Source organism: Arvicola amphibius, chromosome 2, assembly GCF_903992535.2.
Source record: "Arvicola amphibius chromosome 2, mArvAmp1.2, whole genome shotgun sequence".
NCBI classification, from domain to species: domain Eukaryota; kingdom Metazoa; phylum Chordata; class Mammalia; order Rodentia; family Cricetidae; genus Arvicola; species Arvicola amphibius.
This window is the reverse complement of record NC_052048.2, coordinates 123,553,147-123,572,164: the sequence shown is the minus strand read 5'-3', so window position 1 is coordinate 123,572,164 and position 19,018 is coordinate 123,553,147. Positions and strand designations below refer to the sequence as shown.

The following is a 19,018-nucleotide window of genomic DNA, read 5'->3' as shown; positions in this document are numbered from 1 at the left end:
ACCAGAATGGACATCTTAACGGTATGACTTCAGGTTAGGGAGACGCTTCAGGCATTCGCCATAGTGAGTCTCCATGCTGCTCCTCTCCGAGATGGACGCAGGTTAAGATCTCTCCTGGTAAGCCACAACTCGTGGTGCTACCCAGATTACTAAATATGGGTTAAAAAAAGATGTAAAAATTAACTAATAAGAGGCTAAAACTATAGGCCAGACAGTGTTTTAAAAAAATACAGTTTCCGTGTAATTATTTCGGGTGTAAAGCTAGCCGGCGGCGGGTGGCAGCCCGCCGCTTCACACTACATCAATGAAGATATAAAATACCATGAACACACGTGACAGTACCTAGGAATCAGACAATGTAATCAGGAGCTCTTCAGCTGGGAAAGGACATGCTAAGGAGGAAGCCTTCCCAAGTAGGGCTGTCAGCAGGACAGGAGACATTCAAGGCTACAGAGCTGGTTTCTGGGGAGGGGACTGCTCCCGGTCACATCTCTCCCTGGGTTTTTTATGCCCTCCCGAACAGCATTCCCTCTCTCTCCAGCACCAGTGCTCCAGCCTAGAACAATCCAACCACAAGGGAAAGCTGGACCATCAGGACATTCTTAGCGTTACATTTACTCCTCTGACCTTGCCATAACGTATCTCCTTACTGACCTTCTCGTCCCTGCCTAAAAATAAAGTGTGACAGAATTCACAGCCCACATAGCCACAGAACATTTTATTTCAGGAAGTTCTGCTGTCACGCTTGGACGACACCACAGAGGTAGGGGGTGTTCAGAAATGACAAGGCTGCCTTGACTGGTTTCAGAAGAACCCAGGGTTGACATTACTACGGTACTACACAGGTGAAATGTTTGCTTCTTTCTACGATGCTTAACAGATGCTTCTATTATTTGTTAAAGATTCTTACCCAGGGTTCTACAAAAATTTGTCTGGCAAAGCCAGGCATGGCAGCTCAAGCCTTTGATTCTAGCACTCAGGAGACAGAGGTAGGTGGATCTCTGTAGTTTGAGGCCACCTTGGTCTGCATAGGGAGTTCCAAAAGAAACAAAAATACCAACTTAAATACCATCCAGTTCTTTCATGTCAGGGTAACCTTGTAAAAGAACTTACTGATTATTTGGTGGGGGCGGGGGTTAAGCAATAACCCTCCATTAGTAACTTGTAATCAGTCACAGACAATGCCGAGCATAAAAATCTCACCACTTCCTTGGATAGTATCTACCTTGTTTTACCTCTCCGTTGAAGACTCACGTTAAGGCTGCATTAGCCACACAGTCTAGGGCAAGTGCAGTAGGATAAGCACCATCTGCAGTTTTAGTAAGACATGGCTCTCGGCTGTGGGTTCTGCTTCACCTCCATACCTGGTCTGCAGTGAAGAGGGGCTCCTCGTTGACACAGGAGACAATGATCGAATGCATATCCAATTGCTCCCTCAGCTCCTCCTCATCTGAGGTGTCAAAGAATAAGCCGTCATTCATCTGAAAACAAAAGCACCCCCATTTAACAGCAAGTCCTTGTGATGCAAATGTCAGCATTCCTGCACTAAGGAAGGAACAGAAAACTTGTGCTGTAGACCTAGTCCTAGAAAAGGGTCCGGAGTCATCCTAGGTCAAGCCACACTGTGTGCTACGTGCTCCCCCAGCAGCAGTAAGTACAGTGCAGGACAAACTTTAAAATGACTAGGTCGGCAAGCACCCTATGGTCTCACACAAATGTAGAGCTATTTTTCCAGAAGCAGCACCTACCAGAGCAGTATAAAAACTAACACTTGGATAAAAGGAAAAACAAAACACCATATTTATTAGCAAACTGTAAGGCACTGGACTGAACAGAAGGTAGCAACGAGTACATAGTTGACAAACTGGCATGTTGCTTCAATTCTACAGAGCCATCTACAAACTACTTTCTAATATTCAAATACTTAGAATAAAAGTAGTCAACATCCTGGCAGGCAGGAGCCATCCATGAGACATTCAGTCCTTCCAAATGAACATCCCTCCTTCCAAAAGAAAAAAGAATACCTCTAGGTTCCTAAAACACCTTTAAGCCTAACTCTGCTGGAGAGTCTCTAATCACTTCAGCTCCATTTGCTTCTATGCTCTGTATCCAGGAGGCTGACCATATGGACCAGATCTAAGGATGCCCTTGACTTCTGGCTTCCCATTGGGTTACATATCACTGGCAGACACCAGGAGACTGCAAGGTGAGAAGGAGTGAGCTGAGCATTCATCCTGCTGTCTTCCTCTTTGCCAGGATACCATTTGTCAGCTCTGGCTCTGTACCAAAAACCACAGCTCTTGTCAGGTAGAGTTCTTCTCAGCAAATCTCTCCAGACTACAGAAACTTCTATTTTCCTTTTCATATTGGGGCTGCTAAAGTGCCGGTAGCTGTTGCCACACCTGGGTACTGCACTGATGTGGGAGGGGCTTGTTTTGTGTTGATTTCATTGGTTAATAAAGAAAGTGCCTTGGCCATTTGATAGGCCAGCCCTTAGGTGGGTGGAGTAGACAGAACAGAATGCTGGGAGGAAGAGGGAAGTGAGGCAATCGCCATGCCTCTCCTCTCTGAGACAGACGCCATGGAGCCAGCCGCCAGATCAGACATGCTGAATCTTCCTGGTAAGCTACCCTCGTGGTGCTACACACATTAATACAAATGGGTTAATCAAGATGTGAGAGTTAGCCTATAAGAGGCTAGAGCTAATGGGCCAAGCAGTGTTTAAATGAATACAATTTGTGTGTTGTTATTTCAGGGCATAAGCTAGCCAGGCGGCCGGGAGCTAGGTGGCAGGAACACAGCCTGCTGCTCCTCACTACACTGCACCCACAGTAGCTGTTGCCATGCCAGGGTACTGCACCAGCCAGTAGCTGTTGCCATGCCTGGGTACTGCATCACCAAGTAGCTGTTAGCATGCCTAGGGTACTGTATCATCCAGTAGCTGTTGCCATGCCAGGGTACTGCACCAGCCAGTAGCTGTTGCCATGCCTAGGGTACTGTATCATCCAGTAGCTGTTGCCATGCCTAGGGTACTGTATCATCCAGTAGCTGTTGCCATGCCTGGGGTACTGCATCATCCAGTAGCTGTTGCCATGCCTGGGATACTGTATCAAGCCTTGTCAGTTTCCCTTATGCCTACCCAACCCAATATACACAGCCCCTTTAGGAATACTGAGTTTTGTATCAATAGCAATTGAAAAGCTACCTGGGAAACCAACAGAGTCAAGAAACGATTATCTAGCTAGCTGGCTATGAGTCAGTCACCTATTGTCACATGACTGTTCTCTTGGTGAGCAGAACTAAAATTAGAACTCTATTCTCCAAGAGCAATTAGCACACAGTGAGACAAAGGGGCAACAAGGACTGTGGAAGAAAATAAACATGCCATTACATTACATAGTACATCATTAATATGATCTAGTAATCAATTATTATATTATACAAACGGCCAAGAAACTGTAATCTGAAATTTTTAAGTAAATAAATAAAAACCTTTAGAATTCAAATGTGCCAAAATCAGAAGCTTTTTGAAAAGTAGCATGATGTCACCAGGGGGAAATTCCTTATATGAATGCTGTGCTCAAGACACAGGTACATCAAAAGTATTACATAAAATTGCCATCAGACTATGTATATAAGGTATATGTGACACAGAAATGTAATTATGTTTATACCTGGATCCCATCTCCATATCTCAGTGCATGCCTACAAATATCCCAATTTAAAAAAAAATCCAAAATCTGAAACACTTCAGGCACTTTGGATATGAAATATTTGACCATTTATAAATATAACACTTAGCATAACTAAATTAACACATTTTAGGCAGATGTAGTAACTCAGGCCTGTAATGCCAGTAAAAGGCTGAGACAGGAGGATCAAGTCAGCTCCCGGCCAGCCTAGGTAACTTATTCTGTCTCAAAATGAAAAGTACAAGGCCAGTTAGGGATCTAGCTCAGCTCAGTTGTAGACAAGACCTGTTTAAAGCCCTGGTTCAAACCCCAGTACTTGGAGGAAGGGAGGATCATCTGGAAAAATGATTTTATTTACTAGTACATAGGATATATTTAAACTTCAGGATACAATGAAGCGGATGCAGGTCCCTAGAGCCTTCCCAGTTCCTTACACAGGAGTTTTCAGATGAATGTCAGCCAGGGTAAGGCGGGTGAATGAAAAAGGCATAGGAAAGAGCCACAGGCATGCTGGTTTCCCATGGGAGGGTGGGAAAGCCTGCTGTTCACCAGGTCTACTGTCAGTATGTAATTCCCTGCAGACCCTCAGGGACAATGTGCCTCCTCTTTCTGTTTCTCACAGCATCTTAGGCCAGCAAAGGCCTGGCAGCACGGGCTCTGACATACACACCCTGTGAAATTTCAGAACACCATGTGTCAAAGACAAAAGAAAAAGAGCAGACAGAAGAATCGGAATTAATACATCACTTGAATTTACAACAGCAACAATACATGCCAAAAACCAATCAATGCAATTTTCCTGTTCAAAAACAAAATCCATCCTGGAGCCTGGAATCTAATGTCCAGCCAATTGAACAACTGGGCAGAAGCTAAAAATAAAGACATTTTTAGATGTGCAGTACTAAAGAATTTACCTTTCCTGCACCCATTCTCAGAAAGATACCCACAGGAGACTGCAGAGGAAACGGGAGACAAACACAAGAGCAGAGACAACGCAGAAGCCAAGGTCATTCCTGCGATGACAGAGGATGTCTGGGAAGGTAAGAGAGAGAGCAACCCATTCACACTAGAACGGCCACTGCACAGCCATCAAAGAATCAAGACACTGATTGTCTACTCAGGGTCTCTTAAACTGTCTACTTGCCACCCCCTTTTAACTCAAGAAATTTTCACATGCTCTTGTTTCTATATAAAAAAAGAAACCATCTACTGATAAGAAGACATTGGGAAATTTAGAAATGTATTTTACAACACTTCTTTTGGTAGACGTGTATTTTTCCATGTAATAAGAATAAACAAAATCTGCATACTAGTGGGGTACATATTTATTTTTACATACCAATTAAATTTTAGCTGAAAATTTGATGCCCCCCAAGACATTATCTTCAGTGCTTTTCAGACTTGATCAAGATTTTGATTTTATAATCCTCAATGCTAAGAATGCCAAATATATAGCACAAAGGAGCAGAAGCATGTTTAGGGCCATTCCAGCGACTATTGAAAATCCTGTTGCAATCCTAAGCCAAAATTCGCTGAACAATTTTTGATGGAGCTCGTCAGCAACTCAAACAATAGTTATTAAAGCCCAACATTCTGACACATTACAAGCCGAAGAGACACCGATGTGATACTTGCCTGGTTCAGAATGAAAACAGGAAAATACTACATCCTTGGTTTCTGTAATCAAACAATTATGTTTCTATAGGAACAGCAAACCTTGTTTGCACAGTGAAAACACCACAATGCGTGTTTACTGCAACAGTCCCGCATCTGAGCCGAGATGTCACAGGTGGCATCAGGAAGTGCCTGGTGGCATGTGCAGGGCAGAGTGCACAAGCTATGTTCAGAACCAAGGCTGCAGTAAAGTCACAAGATGCACTGAGTGAACATTGGCAGAAACACCTAGGATTCGTTACACACTCCATTTTGAATTGAGCTGGGGTATATTCGGAAACTGTTTACTGCAGTCAGCTTTCTTTCCTGCCCACATTCACTGACGCAGCGCCATGTGGGGTCAGATTGAGTTTAGGAAGCTGGGGTCCCGCTAGCACATTATCGAAATGAGGTGTATGTCCCTGTGAGGCTGACTGACAAATGACTGTGGTAAGTATGCCTCACACAAAATGTCAGATGAACTTACCTGGGGATTCCGACAGGCTTAAACTCGGAGGGCAGGAGAAGGGAAAGTCTGCCTGTCGGTCAGAGCTGGAGAGTGGGGAACAGTAAGAGCGCAATTTCATCCTCTGGGTTGGCCAATGCGCAGAGTCCGTGAGAAAGGAAACTGAGTCAAAAGGTTATCTGCAGCAGCAGCTGAAGGTGGCAGCAGTGGCACTCGACACCGAGGATGTAGGGCAGGAGCAGCCCTCACGTCTCGGCCCCGTAGCGCTTGCTACTAAAGGATGGCAGTTACTTCTGATAATTAATCCCAGTGAGAAAGGGTCAGAGACTAGACTCTTCGTGAGAGTTCGGGTCCACTGCCATAGAAACAAAGTGAGGGGTGGAGGAGGCGAGCTGTTACGGTCACAGTGTGATCAGAGCACACAGGATGACACCATGGCCAACAAACTGTCATCAGCCACACACTCACCTGCTCCATCATCCTTCCCTGTAGCTTGAACATCAGAATTGTGTTTTCTTTTTCTTCCCTGGCTTATAAATAAAGTTTTAATTTTAAAATCACTGTTAAGGAAAACATCATCATATCCATCCTCTTTCTACTCTGGGAGATATCAAGATGCACTAGAACACAGACCCTGTGGCACCAGGCATGGTGGGCACGCCTAGGATTCCAGCACCAGGGAGATAGAGACAGAAGGACTTCAACTTCATCCCCAGCTAGGTAGCAAGTTCAAGGCCAACTTGGGCTACTTGAGACTCAGTCGAGAGAGATGGGAAGATGGAGAAGAGGATGAAAGGAACATCCAATTGTACCCAAGAAGGAAAGGGAAGGGTCACGAGAGACACTCCAAGCCAAAATGACAGAAGCATTCCATCACCCAAGCACAGTAAGCAGGAGTGCTCATCTAGAACAGGTTCCAAACACACTAGAAATACAAAAGCACTGCACTACGAAATTTCCATGACAACAGAAATAATGATCCCAGATCATCTTTCCAAGAGGGAACCAGGCCCACTTCCCATTTTCCCCACACCAGGGCTGAGAATGCTGAGGCCTTTGAAAGCTAACCCCTGACTGACAAGGGGCTCCTCAGTCACCCTCCCAGCCAGCAGAGTGTGCCTTTCTGGAGCCAAGATTCCCTTCACTCCCCATGCCTGGGTGAGGCACAGCTGATCCTACCATGGCCCTGCATTCAACTGCACACACAGCAAATGGAAAAACATGCCCATAAAAGAATGTGGAAAGTGCCAGGCTTCTAGAAAGGACCCAACAAATGTGAAAAATGTGTGCCATGACCGCCAGTGAGGGAAAATGAAATCTAGCTGTTGTTTTCCTAAATACTGTCAACACAAAAAAGCAAATTATTCTCTCATTCGTGAGAAAAAAAATTCCCCTTAAAGATCCCATTTTATAAGGAGGAAAGTGGAAAGAGTGCTTTCAAAAGCCAGATCTTACTCAATCGTGGAAAGAATACAGCACCAACATGGCGATGATGACACCACTTTCCTAGGCTACATTTCTTCTTAATTGTACAGCACCGAAGAGTCACACGATCACTCTGCCCTGACTCGTGCACACCTGTTCTTCAGGAACTCTACGCAGAGATGATCTTTCTGGGGGTGGAGCTCTAATCTAATTCTGTCAGCAGAAGAATAGCCACAGCAAGGCACACGACCGACTGAGTGATCGTCACGTGTCTATTTGACCTACCGAGTCTTCCCAGGTAAAGCCTTCCACATCAGTCCCAGGATTAAATGGAAAGTCTTTACTCGGCACTAGCACGGCCACAGCGATACTCTGACACTACAAACAGCATCCGAGGGACACAAAAGGAGTGGAGTTACAGAGGAACAATACGAGATTGATATTTTATTCAATAAAGTCAGGTTGGAGTGCTTGAATCATGGAGCTACTGTGCTTCTTTTCCAAGCTATGAAATGCACTGTTTTATGCTACTTTTTTAGAATGTCAATAAGAAAATATACTCTAAAAAAGAAAATGTACTCATGAATCCTTTCAATAAAAAAAAATTAAATTAAAACAAGGCAAAATTTCCATCATGGTTTCTAACTTCAGTCTCAGTGAAAAGGTGATCCGTTCATCTACTTACTCAGCAAACAGGCCACTAAGAGCCAGGCACAGAATCAGTTACTAGAAAGTCACAATCTAATGACAGCCACACAAACATGATTAGTGAGAAAGCACCGTGATGATTTGAAAGACACATGGATGCTGCCCTGTGGGGTCCAGCACCCAGGAGACAACAGGGCTAAACTCACTGGGACAGAAAACAAACCCTGTAAAAGTTCCCATCTCCGCAGGCTCTCCAGGTTCTACACAGGGGCGTGTTTTCTTTCGCGAGAGGATTCAGGCCATGGTGAAGAAACCATCTGTGACTGATGCTGTAGGTGGGGTTTCTCCCATCTGAGCGGCTAGATTAAGTGTCCTTTAGAGACCCTAAAATTGTCTAATTCCATGAGATCAGCAGAGGCTAAAACAGTAATAGGAAGCTTCAGAGAAGCAGGGGAACTTGGACAAAGTCCCAAATGACAGCTAAGCCCTAAATAAACAGAAGATGGAACAAAAGCGATCTAGCTCTGGTCCTGTTTAGTGAATGTGTGTCAGGTCAACCTGCAGAGCCTAAAGGAGTTAATGACGGGAGGCTGGTTAGCTACGCGAATACTGGCAAACAGTCAGAATCTTATATTCCACTAGAAATTGAAAGTAATGGCTTTTGCAAGTGACATATTTAAGAAAATCAATTCACGAAACATTAACAACACTGCTTACCATACTGACAGCCTCACAGCATTACGTTCCCTATGATAGCACAACTGCACTGAATGAAACAGAGTGCCAGGGGATCTGACACGCGCTCACAGCGCTGGGGGATCTGACACGCGCTCACAGCGCCGGGGATCTGACATGTGCTCACACTGCTCTGTGAAGAACTTAAACGGGATGAGTCTGAAGTTTATGTCACTCTGTTAACGTCTACTGCAAATCATTCCTTTCCAGCCCCTAGTCATCGCACTACTGTGTTCATGGCATCTTCATGTGACAATATCAGGATGCACATACATTAAAACGTCAAAAGTCAGCAATGGGAAGACATCCGGGTGCTAAAGTGGGGAGACACAAGCATGAGGACCTAACTTCAGATCCACAGCACCCACATAAAAGCCAGGCACAGTGGGATGCAACCTATAATTCTAGTGCTGGGGGAGAGAGAGAGAGAAAGGTAGAGAGAGAAAGAGAGAAAGTGAGAGAGGACCTAGGGCTGGATGGTTGGCCGGCCAGCCTCGCTGAATTAGTGAAGCCCAGATTTATAAGACACCCTATCTTAAAATGTAAGGCAGAAAATGACTGAGGTGAATACCCGATATCAACCACCAGATAAATACAACGAGCACTCACACACACACACACACACACACACACACACACACACACACACGAGTGTACAGATACATACATGCACACAAAAAGTCAAGAACAGGCCGGGCGGTGGTGGCGCACGCCTTTAATCCCAGCACTCGGGAGGCAGAGGCAGGCAGATCTCTGTGAGTTCGAGACCAGCCTGGTCTACAAGAGCTAGTTCCAGGACAGGCTCCAAAGCCACAGAGAAACTCTGTCTCGAAAAACCAAAAAAAAAAAAAAAAAAAAAAAAAGTCAAGAACAGAAATGTCTTTTGATGGTTCCCTAATAATCACAGGAATATACGTTGTGCCCAGCATCACTAAATTACATACCACTCACTCCCTGCTGATATCCCAATATGCCCAAAATAGGTTTTAATAAAACGGGAAGATTCTGAGTGTTCTCACTCTATCACAGTTTGGTTGTAATAAGCACAAGGAAATGGAGATCGTTGGTGACAGAATTTAGCAGCCATGCAAAACTGAACACATAAGGAACGGCAAGATCGCACCAGCAAAGGGACAGTAGTGGATCCAAGACGCCAAGAGTAGGCTGGACAGCGGCTTGGAAATAAGAGGCAGCTCCAGGAGCTTGTGCTAAGAGATGCTGCCCTACTGCCCCACCATCAGCACCGCTGCACAGTCACTCGGGTCCAGGTCCTCACTTACCCCTTTCTCGGAGAGGTTCAGAGTAAGCAAATGCAAAGCCCTCGTATGGGACGACTTCCAGTCTACCGGCATGACATTCCCGTAATTATCTGTCAGGGCATTCCAAATCCTTAAACAGAAGAAAACAGCAATCAGTGAAATATAACACTCCACGTGGCTTTTATTAAAGATCCAGCAAAAGGACCCAGAGTAAAAAATAATTAAAAATTAAAAAAACAGAAGGTGCATTGTTTCTTAGAAAAGCAACAACAAAAGTCATGAAAAATCCTAATTGGACTGACTATGTGCAGGACACTGTTCGAAGAAGTTTACACACACAGAAGAATGACAGAGCACACACAGAAGAATGACAGAGCACACACACACACACACACACACACACACACACACACAAAATAAGTAACTAAATGTAAAAAAAAGCAGTGTAGATAGATAAATGAAGACATACACACACACACGAAAACATACAGAGTCATTGAATCCTCAAAAACATTAGAACCGAAAAAAAAAACATTAGAAGCAGAACCCTTTATTATCCTCATTTTCCAAGTGAAGAGCCAGGAAACACGGACAATCTCAGAACTGTCTCCAGAGACACAAAGCAAACACGCTGTGCTTTCCGAAGACATGCTATATTCTCTGGAGCAAGGATTCAATCTCAGTGTGAGAACAGGGTTTGATATCTATTTGTAATGTAACAGGGTAAGAACTGAGGCTGAGGAGAGGAGAGAGAGTGAGGGATCACACTGCAGGCAGGTTACACAGTCAACACAACTATCTACCTTATCACACAGCATCTGGGTTCCGGGGGCGGGGGATGGGGTAAAGCAAAGGGGCATTTGACTGGGATTCAAGAAACAGAATTGTATATTTATTTCCCTTCAAATAATGAGCCAGTCTTTGGCCAAGTTCCTAACCTGCCTGGGCATCAGTTGCCCTGCTACAAGATGAAGCTTAGACATGAAGTAGGCATCTTTTCCAGCTCCAACATTTTAAACATTAATTCAAACAAATCATATTGAAAAATATTACAGACCACGATGGACAAAGACAGCATACTTCATGATCAAAATTCAGGGTTTAGTACCAAAATAATCATCAACATAGTACAACATGATGTTTTATGGGGAAAAAAGCAGAAGTTCAGAGATATCAGTAAGATAAAATTTAGTTAGGGTAAGAGAGATTAAACACTACACATCTGAGCTACTTACTGGGAGACAACACTAACATGTCACATTTTTAAAAGTTAAAATGTATAACAGGTATCTAATTGTAAGTAATAAATCATTAAGTATTTAGATAAGCCCTTTTTGTCCAAGTTTGTCAGCAATCAATATACAAACAACCCTAGCAAGGGCAAAAACGTAGCAAGGAAAAGCAACATACTTGATTTAATAAACAAAATTCTATGCTTAAGAAAAGAAGCTGCCAGAAGTATAACAACCCAAGGGGTGTGTGGCTTACAAAGCCAAATCAACCTCAAGAAAAACATGAACCCAAAAAACTCTAGGAAGCAGGGTCTATCACCCTACAAACCGGAACCAGGTGTCTCTAGTGTCAGTAAACCAGAACTGGAGGCAAAGGCAACTACTTGCTGAGTCTGACCATCCTGGGCCACAACTTTTCAAACACTAACAACTGACTATATACCTAACCCTGGCCAAGGACACAGACTCTTCTAAAAGGTGAGGAGTCCAGGTTTGGAGGAGTTGCTTTGCCTGTTGGTCACATCCTTCTTCAAAGAAGCTACAAGACAAAGACAGTGGAGTTTCTCTCCAGGAAGGAGTGTCACTGGGCTCCAGCTTCCAAGAAAACAGGACAATAAACAAGGCTGTCACTCTCCCTCTCCCAAGGTCAGAACAATTGTAGCTGGAAGGACATAAGGTCAACTTCCCGCAAAGATTTCCAGAATTCTCTAGTCAAGACATCTGAGCTGCCTTGTCCTTATCATAAATATTCTGACCTGTCATAAACAGCTGGTGGGAGAGCTCCCTCCCAGCCAAAGTCCTAGAGACAGCAGCTCCAGGGGACACTGTCCTGGCCATCCTGGGCCACAGTACAATCCATACTGACAGAAACTGAAAGCAAAGCTCAAGGAAGTTAAGTAAAAGATCCAAGTCGTGAAGGCAATCAGGCAAAGGGATTTCCTTACTGCTGAAAAGCTGGAATGGACCCTACAAAGCCCAAGTACACCAGAGGAAGGAGACGAGGGGGAGTGGGCCCTAGCTTTTACAAGAGTTCTCTACACATTCCCAAATCGTACTCTTAATAACACACCACCTACTAAAAAACATCAGGAGCAACAGGGGCTACAGATGAAGCCCAAATGCTAAAATGTTTGCCTAGCCTGTGTGAGCCCTGGAATCAAACCCCAGCACCACAGAAAAGTGGGTGTGCTGGTGCGTGTAATCATCTGGGAATCTTGCACTAGAAAGATCAGGAGTTCAAGGTCAACCTTGGCTACAAAATGAGTTTGAGGCCAGCCTGTGCTACCTGAGGCTCAATCTCCAAATGGGGGGGGGGGGGGGGGGGGGGGATAACAAAAGGCTTAATGGTTTACAGGGGAATTACGTACATTCCAGCATTTGGGGGCAGCAGGAAGAACAGGAAGTCAAGGTCAGCCTCATTGCAGAGCAAGTTCAAAGCCAGCTTGGGCTAGAAACAAAACCGGAAAAGCAACAAAATAGCTTAGACTTTACAGCCACCTAAGTTTGAAGGGCAGGCTAAAATAAACTTTGCAGAATGTCCAGCTGAAGCAAAAATAGGTCTTCTAAGAATCTTAGGACAAGCCACATGCATCTGTTTTAGGTAAGTTACTCATAAATATAATTTTAAAATCCAGAATATGCAGCAAGCCTCAACAAAGTATAAATCTACACATATATAAAGCTATCTTCTCTTTGGGAAATTCCACAAGAGTCACCTTTTGTTATGCACAGCACACCTATCTCTGTATTTACAATCCTATCACAAGCTTATCCCTCCTCTGGCCTTGGGCAAAAGAAACAATAAAAAGGACTGGTGTTGGAAGACAGCTCTTCAGCCACGTTTACAGGAGTCCTCTCTCTGCTCTTTCTTGACAAATCTCCTAATTCCTTGAGGAATTAAAACTCTTTTCTTAATAAGAGTCTTATCATCATCCAAGAATTTCTCACACGGCTTGGCCGGTAAAGGCGCCTACAGCCACGGTGAGCAATGATGCTGGGGAGCCACATGGTTGTAAAAAAGGAAGCACCATCCATGAGTGGTCGTTTGACTTCCAAAGATGTGGCCCCCCGCACTGGAGAGCCTTGCTGCACCCACCCACACTCACAAAAGTACTCACAAAAATTAATAAAATGTAATAAAAATAACCTCTAGTCCCTCCACTGCTCCAGTGCTTTGGAAATAGATCCCACCCACCCACCACCTTCTGAGAGAACTAGGGACTCCTGTCTCCCCACAAACAAAACACTCTAGCCCGCTGGCTCTCACCATTCTCTTAGTTTTCTTATGGGGCAAAATCATTGTAAATAATCACAACTTTCACTTAACCAAACAATGATTGGGGTTTAGGTGTTTAAATAAAGTGCTCTAGTCAACCCTTGTGAACGTTCTCATAAAATTAGTCACATAAAAGATTCTGTAGCCACTGCCTGCCGTGCACTAACTAGTCTTCCCAAGACACTACCGGATCCTTGACATTAGTAACTGCCGCCCTTCACTTTTTGCTTCTGCGGCAGTTTGCTCTTGTGGTCCCAACAGACTTCTGTGACATCAATGGTACCTCACACCCCTGCACCTTTGCACCTGACTCCATCAGGATTCAAGTTGCGGGCTGCTTGCCCTATGAGGTCTTCATACGGACATCCCCTTTGAAATAATTCTCCCATATCCGGTACGAATATCTATCAAAGCACTCATCACATCCATAAAACATCCATTTAACAGACCTATGTCCCATCTCACTTGGTGTCCTACTTGGAAGGAGCAATGCACAGTTTGGTCATGCCCAGTGCCAAGTCCTTGGCAGGGGCTTTAACAGAAGCGAGTTGAATGAACGAATGACCCGCACGTGCCCCATAAGGCAGCACACAGGGGTCTGCAGGAGGGTTCAAGGGAAGGCAGGGGCAAAGGGCTTTTAAACTCCAGCCGGCCAGGCCAGCAGCTCGGGGCGGGGCTGGGAGCTGCCGAGGAGGAAGGAGGGCGTGGGGCGGGGCCAGCTCGGACTCCCGGTGGCGGCGGGGGCAGGGCGAGGTGGGGGCCGCTCCCGCCCGCTCCGGGGCCCGCACTCACTCGTCGCCTTGCAGAAGGCTGCGCTCCGTGATGGGCCGCACGGTCGTCCGCGGGGGCTCGGCGTCCTTCGAGGGGCGGAAGCACAGGCTCAGCTTCTCCTCCAGGCTGCAGGCCAAGGCCGGGAAGCTGTCTCCGCCCGCGGGTGCCCCAGCTTCGGCCTCAGGACTCGCGTTACAGTTCTCCTGGTCCTGGACACTCCGGGCCGGCTCCTGGAACTCATAGAAATCCTGCCAGTCCCCGTCCGCCGCCATCGCGCCCGCTGCCGGCGCGCACCCCTCCCGGGCCGGCCGGCCACGCCCTGTCGATGTAAGACCACGCCCCTGGTGCCGCCCACTCGTGGTCACGCCCCTTGGCCGTCTGCTCTAGGGTGTGCGAGTCCTAAAGTGCCCCCTAGAATCTGCTTCTGGTGTCTTTTGGAGCTGACCACTAGTTCCCAGGGAAAGGGAGGTCTTAACTGAGTTGAGTCACTTCCTATGTTCTTGACCATTTAGAAATAAGTTCCCTCAGCGTCCCTGTCTAAAAGTGGCTAAAAAGGAAGAGTTTTTAAAAACCTAGTGTCAGTTTTTTTTTTGTTTGTTTGTTTGTTTTTTTTTTTTTTTTCCCCAGGGGACCTGTCTTGCAACATTCCTTCCAGAATGACAAGAGTTACTGGGAAATGTTTAAATGGTAACCAAAATTCGTTCCACAAACATATATCTCCCACGTGCAAAACACACGCTGGCTGAATAATTAGGTGAGTGGATATTCTCGAAGTACTGAATAAATGCCTGAAGAGTAAATACCCACCTGGTTGCTATCTGTGGGCACTACCTTATTACTAAGCGTACCTGGACTGTTAAGGCTAAGTGAAAATTAAATTTTGTAAACGTGTGACAGAGGTATGGGAAGTTTGTTTCATGGATATAGCTTCTCTGTTTTGCAAGTTGAAAAGATTTCTGGAGGTCGAGAGAAGTGGTTGTAGGCAGTGTGACTATGTCGTACCCTGAAGATGGCCAGGATTATAGTTTTGTTATGTGCATTTAACTAATAAAAATTAGAGAAAGTAGATATAAGCAGAAAATGCCCAGGAATTGAAAAGGACAGTATCTCTTCGAATGTGTCATTTAGAGGGTGAAACATCATTAAATAATGTATTATAAAATATTTTATAGACACACATACTCAGGATTCTATAAAAAAATTTATGAGCAGTTCTATCCAGAGGGCTTGTTTTTATATATAATTAAATAGAACAATGGATACAAAACGCCTAATAAATTGCCTAACACACAGTATACCCCCCCCGCACCCCCCTCCAGACAAAAGGAGGTGGAGAGATGGCGAGCGTCAGAAGTCATCCAATCGGAGACCCATTTCAGGGCAAGTTGTGGTACCCACCCCTTCCTTAGACTCTTTTTGACTCAGAAACTACTGGCTTCCAAGTTCTGGTTCCCTGAAATCCTTCACTTATTATTTCCTCTCAGGTCTCCTTCCGGTTAATGCTCCTCCCCTCAGCCAAATTTGAACTTCCTACCCTGGCTCGGAACTGAAAATGAGAGCACCAGTTTAGGGTGTAGGCAGTCCACCGGCACAGAGCCTCTGAGGAGGAAGCAGGTCTCCTTTAACCACCTCATACAGACTAGTTCTACAAACTGGCTCACTCAAACTTCTTTATTTTATGCCTATTGTTTTCTACCAGCTCCTAGAAAAGACCCCATAAAAATGAACATGTGTAAAGGTCGTTGCTCATTTGATAGACTAAGAAAAATTAGCTGCTGGGCGGTGGCGATGCACTGCTTTTATTCCAGCACTCAGGAGGCAGAGGCAGGCGGATCTCTGTGAGCTCAAGGTCAGCCTGGTCTACAAGAGCTAGTTCCAGGACAGGCTCCAAAGCTACACAGAAGCCTTGTCTCAAAAACCCAAAAGAAAAAAAGAAAGAAAGAAAAGAAAAGAAAAGAAAGAAGGAAGGAAGGAAGGGAGGAAGGAAGGAAGGAAGGAAGGAAGGTTAGCTTACACATGTACCAATAATAAAGAAAAAGAGGCCATGAATTTGCTGTGGGGGCAGCTGAGATGGGAAAGCTGTAAGGTTATAAATTAAAACTAAATTTAAAAAGAAAAAATTAGCTGAGAAAAATGATTTATAGCATTTGGCTCAAAATTAGAGAAGACAGAATAACAGCTTCATGGTACTTGAGTATGTGTTCACATAAACACTAAGATGGGAACACACCAGAATGACAGTGTATTAAATTTCTGCATATCTCATATCCCAGTGGAAACTTAAATTAAAAATTGAAGAGTATATTACTTACCTTGTAAATCACCTAAACATGTAATTAATCTGAAAATATAAAACAAAAAAGAAAGGAAGTACTGAAGTACTCACAGAGACTGACACGGCGACCAAGGAGCCTGCGTGGGTCTGCACTAGGCCCTCTGCAAACATGCTGTGTTGTTTAGCTTGGGGTTTTAGTGCAATCCCTAACAGTGGGGGTGTCGCTGGCTCTGTAGTCTGCTCTTGAGACCCTTCCCTCCTACTGGGTGGCCACGTTCAGCCTTGATATGAGGGCTTATGCCTGGTCTCATTGCTTCTAATTCTGCTGTGTTGGGTTGATAAGAGAGATAGCCTGCTCTTTTCTGAAGGGAAACGGAGGAACAGTGAATCTGGGGAAGAAGGGAGGTGGTGTGAAGCTGGGAGGAGTGAAGGGAGGGGAAATTGCAGATGGGATGTATTGTATGAGAGAAGAGTAAATAAAAAGAAATACAGAAATATAAATATATACACATATATTTATATACCAAAAATGTCTAATTGTCAAAGTACCATGCTAAGCAAATGCTAAAGGCTCATAAAGCAACAAATAAGAAGGTCTGTAATCAAATTTACTATAGAAAAACTCAGAAAATGGCTAAATTTACTTAGTAATTACAAAAAGAGAGACAGAGAAAGTCAGGCAGACTTTCTAAGTGACATCTGAGTAGAGGGGGAGAGCTGGAGACATCAGAGGAGACACCAATGGGTCCCTAAGAGAAGTAGATAATTCAGAGGAGTCTGCAGCAGAAGAGAAGCCAGAAGGCCAGGGGCATCCTGCTCTTCAGTACAGACAGAGAAGAAAATGAAAATAGAAAGGACAGCAATCTATATTGACCCATAAATTTAAGGAAAATGTGTTTGCTTGTCAAACTGAAAAAGTGACTTCTTTCGATTTGTTTCCCTGTTTTAAAAGTGTTTGAGTAGTCAAAGACCACACACAAAGAAGCCATAATTTTTAAGAAATGGGAATGCTAATTGCCCTGATCTGATTATCACAAAATGTAAGCATTTATCAAGTTACCACATTTTACCCCATAAATATGTATATTGTAAGCCGATTAAAACTAAGACCTCACACAATCTAGCTTTGTTAATAAACAACATTTCATTCCGGTTATTTAAATTTGACAGGGGAAGTATCTAGTAAACAGCTCCACTTTGTTTAATGATTAAATTGAGGTCTTCGTTCAACTTGAGCTAGAGCAGTTGGTTACCAAGATAGGGAGCCAAGATGACTGGCCATGGTTTCACCCTCTGCAAGGTACCAGAACAGCGGAGCAGAGTCACCACTCTGAGTACATGTCTACATGTGTTCTGTGTCATCAAATGCTGATCTCTGAACGCTAGCTGCAAAATAACATTGATAGCATTCTTTATCTAACGTTACAATTTGCTTACTTTGATATCTCTCTTACTTTACCTCTGAAGTAAACTATATTTCATGCTACCATTATATAAATTACTGCAAAGTAATAGTAATACACCATTAATAAAGTAGACTATTGGCATTGGTGAACTTGAGTTTTCTAAACATCCAATGTTGGAGTTATAGAGAAGACATTCAGTGGAGATGGGACATCTCTATAGCCCAGTCATGAAAGAAAAAAAAAAACATAGAAAAGGTTACTGCTGTCAAGAAACTGAACAAGCCCACTTCCTATTCATTTGGGAGTGTGGTGGGAAATAAGTTTCTTCTAAATTGTATTAAATACAATGACAAATGAACAGTAAATGGTAATAAAGGGGAAGGTCTGGAGACATCAGAGGAGACCCCAATGGGTCCCTAAGAGAAGTAGATAATTCAGAGGAGTCTGCAGCAGAAGAGAAGCCAGGAGGTCAGGGGAATCCAGCTCTTCAGTAGAGGACTAGACTGTAGTTGGAATTTTCTTTGGGCCACACAACCAGCTTCCTAAATAAAGACACACAGACTTATGAATTATGAAGGTTCAGCCTTAGCTTAGGATTGACCCACCAGCTCTTTTAACTTAATTTAACCTGCTTCTAGTCATTTACATTTTGCCATAGGGGCTTTATACCTTTCATTCCTTCTGTCTGTCTTACTTTCCTGCCTGCTCTGCATCTGGCTGGCTGGCCCCTGGCATCTCCCTGCTGTCTCCTTTTCTTTCTTCCCTGAGCCTAAATTCCTCCTGCTGCTTACTGTCCCTGCCTGGAAGTTCCACCTATACCTCCTCCCTCACTATTAGCTGTTCGACTTTTTCTTAGACCAGTCAGGTACCTTAGGCAGTCAAGGTAAAAACAACAACACATATTTACATAATTAAACAAATATATCATATCTCTGCATAGTTAAACAAATATTCAGCAACACTATACTTTGTGTCTGATATAGTTACATATTTCATGTGCATGTGCATTATGCACATCATTGTGCTTTATCTTCTGAAATATTTATTAATATATATAGAAATATTCTATATATTTTAATAATCTAGGTATTGATATACAGTAGGCAATCATATTACCCAGCAATATCCCACAAAAACCACCAGAGCTATCCCCCAAAATTTGCACCAATGAGGGTGATAAA

At 44.1% G+C, this 19,018-nt stretch overlaps 1 protein-coding gene across 1 annotated transcript in view; it reads right to left on the bottom strand.

The window, feature by feature from the left end:
• Fez2 (fasciculation and elongation protein zeta 2) overlaps positions 1-14,469 on the bottom strand; it is a 40,897-nt gene extending 26,428 nt beyond the window's left edge. Inside the window, 3 exon segments of the mRNA XM_038319001.1 lie at positions 1,365-1,481; positions 9,900-10,008; positions 14,178-14,469. Of these exon segments, the coding sequence (XP_038174929.1) occupies positions 1,365-1,481; positions 9,900-10,008; positions 14,178-14,428 (477 nt within the window). The 5' untranslated portion in view covers positions 14,429-14,469.
• Positions 14,470-19,018: the final 4,549 nt, after the last annotated feature.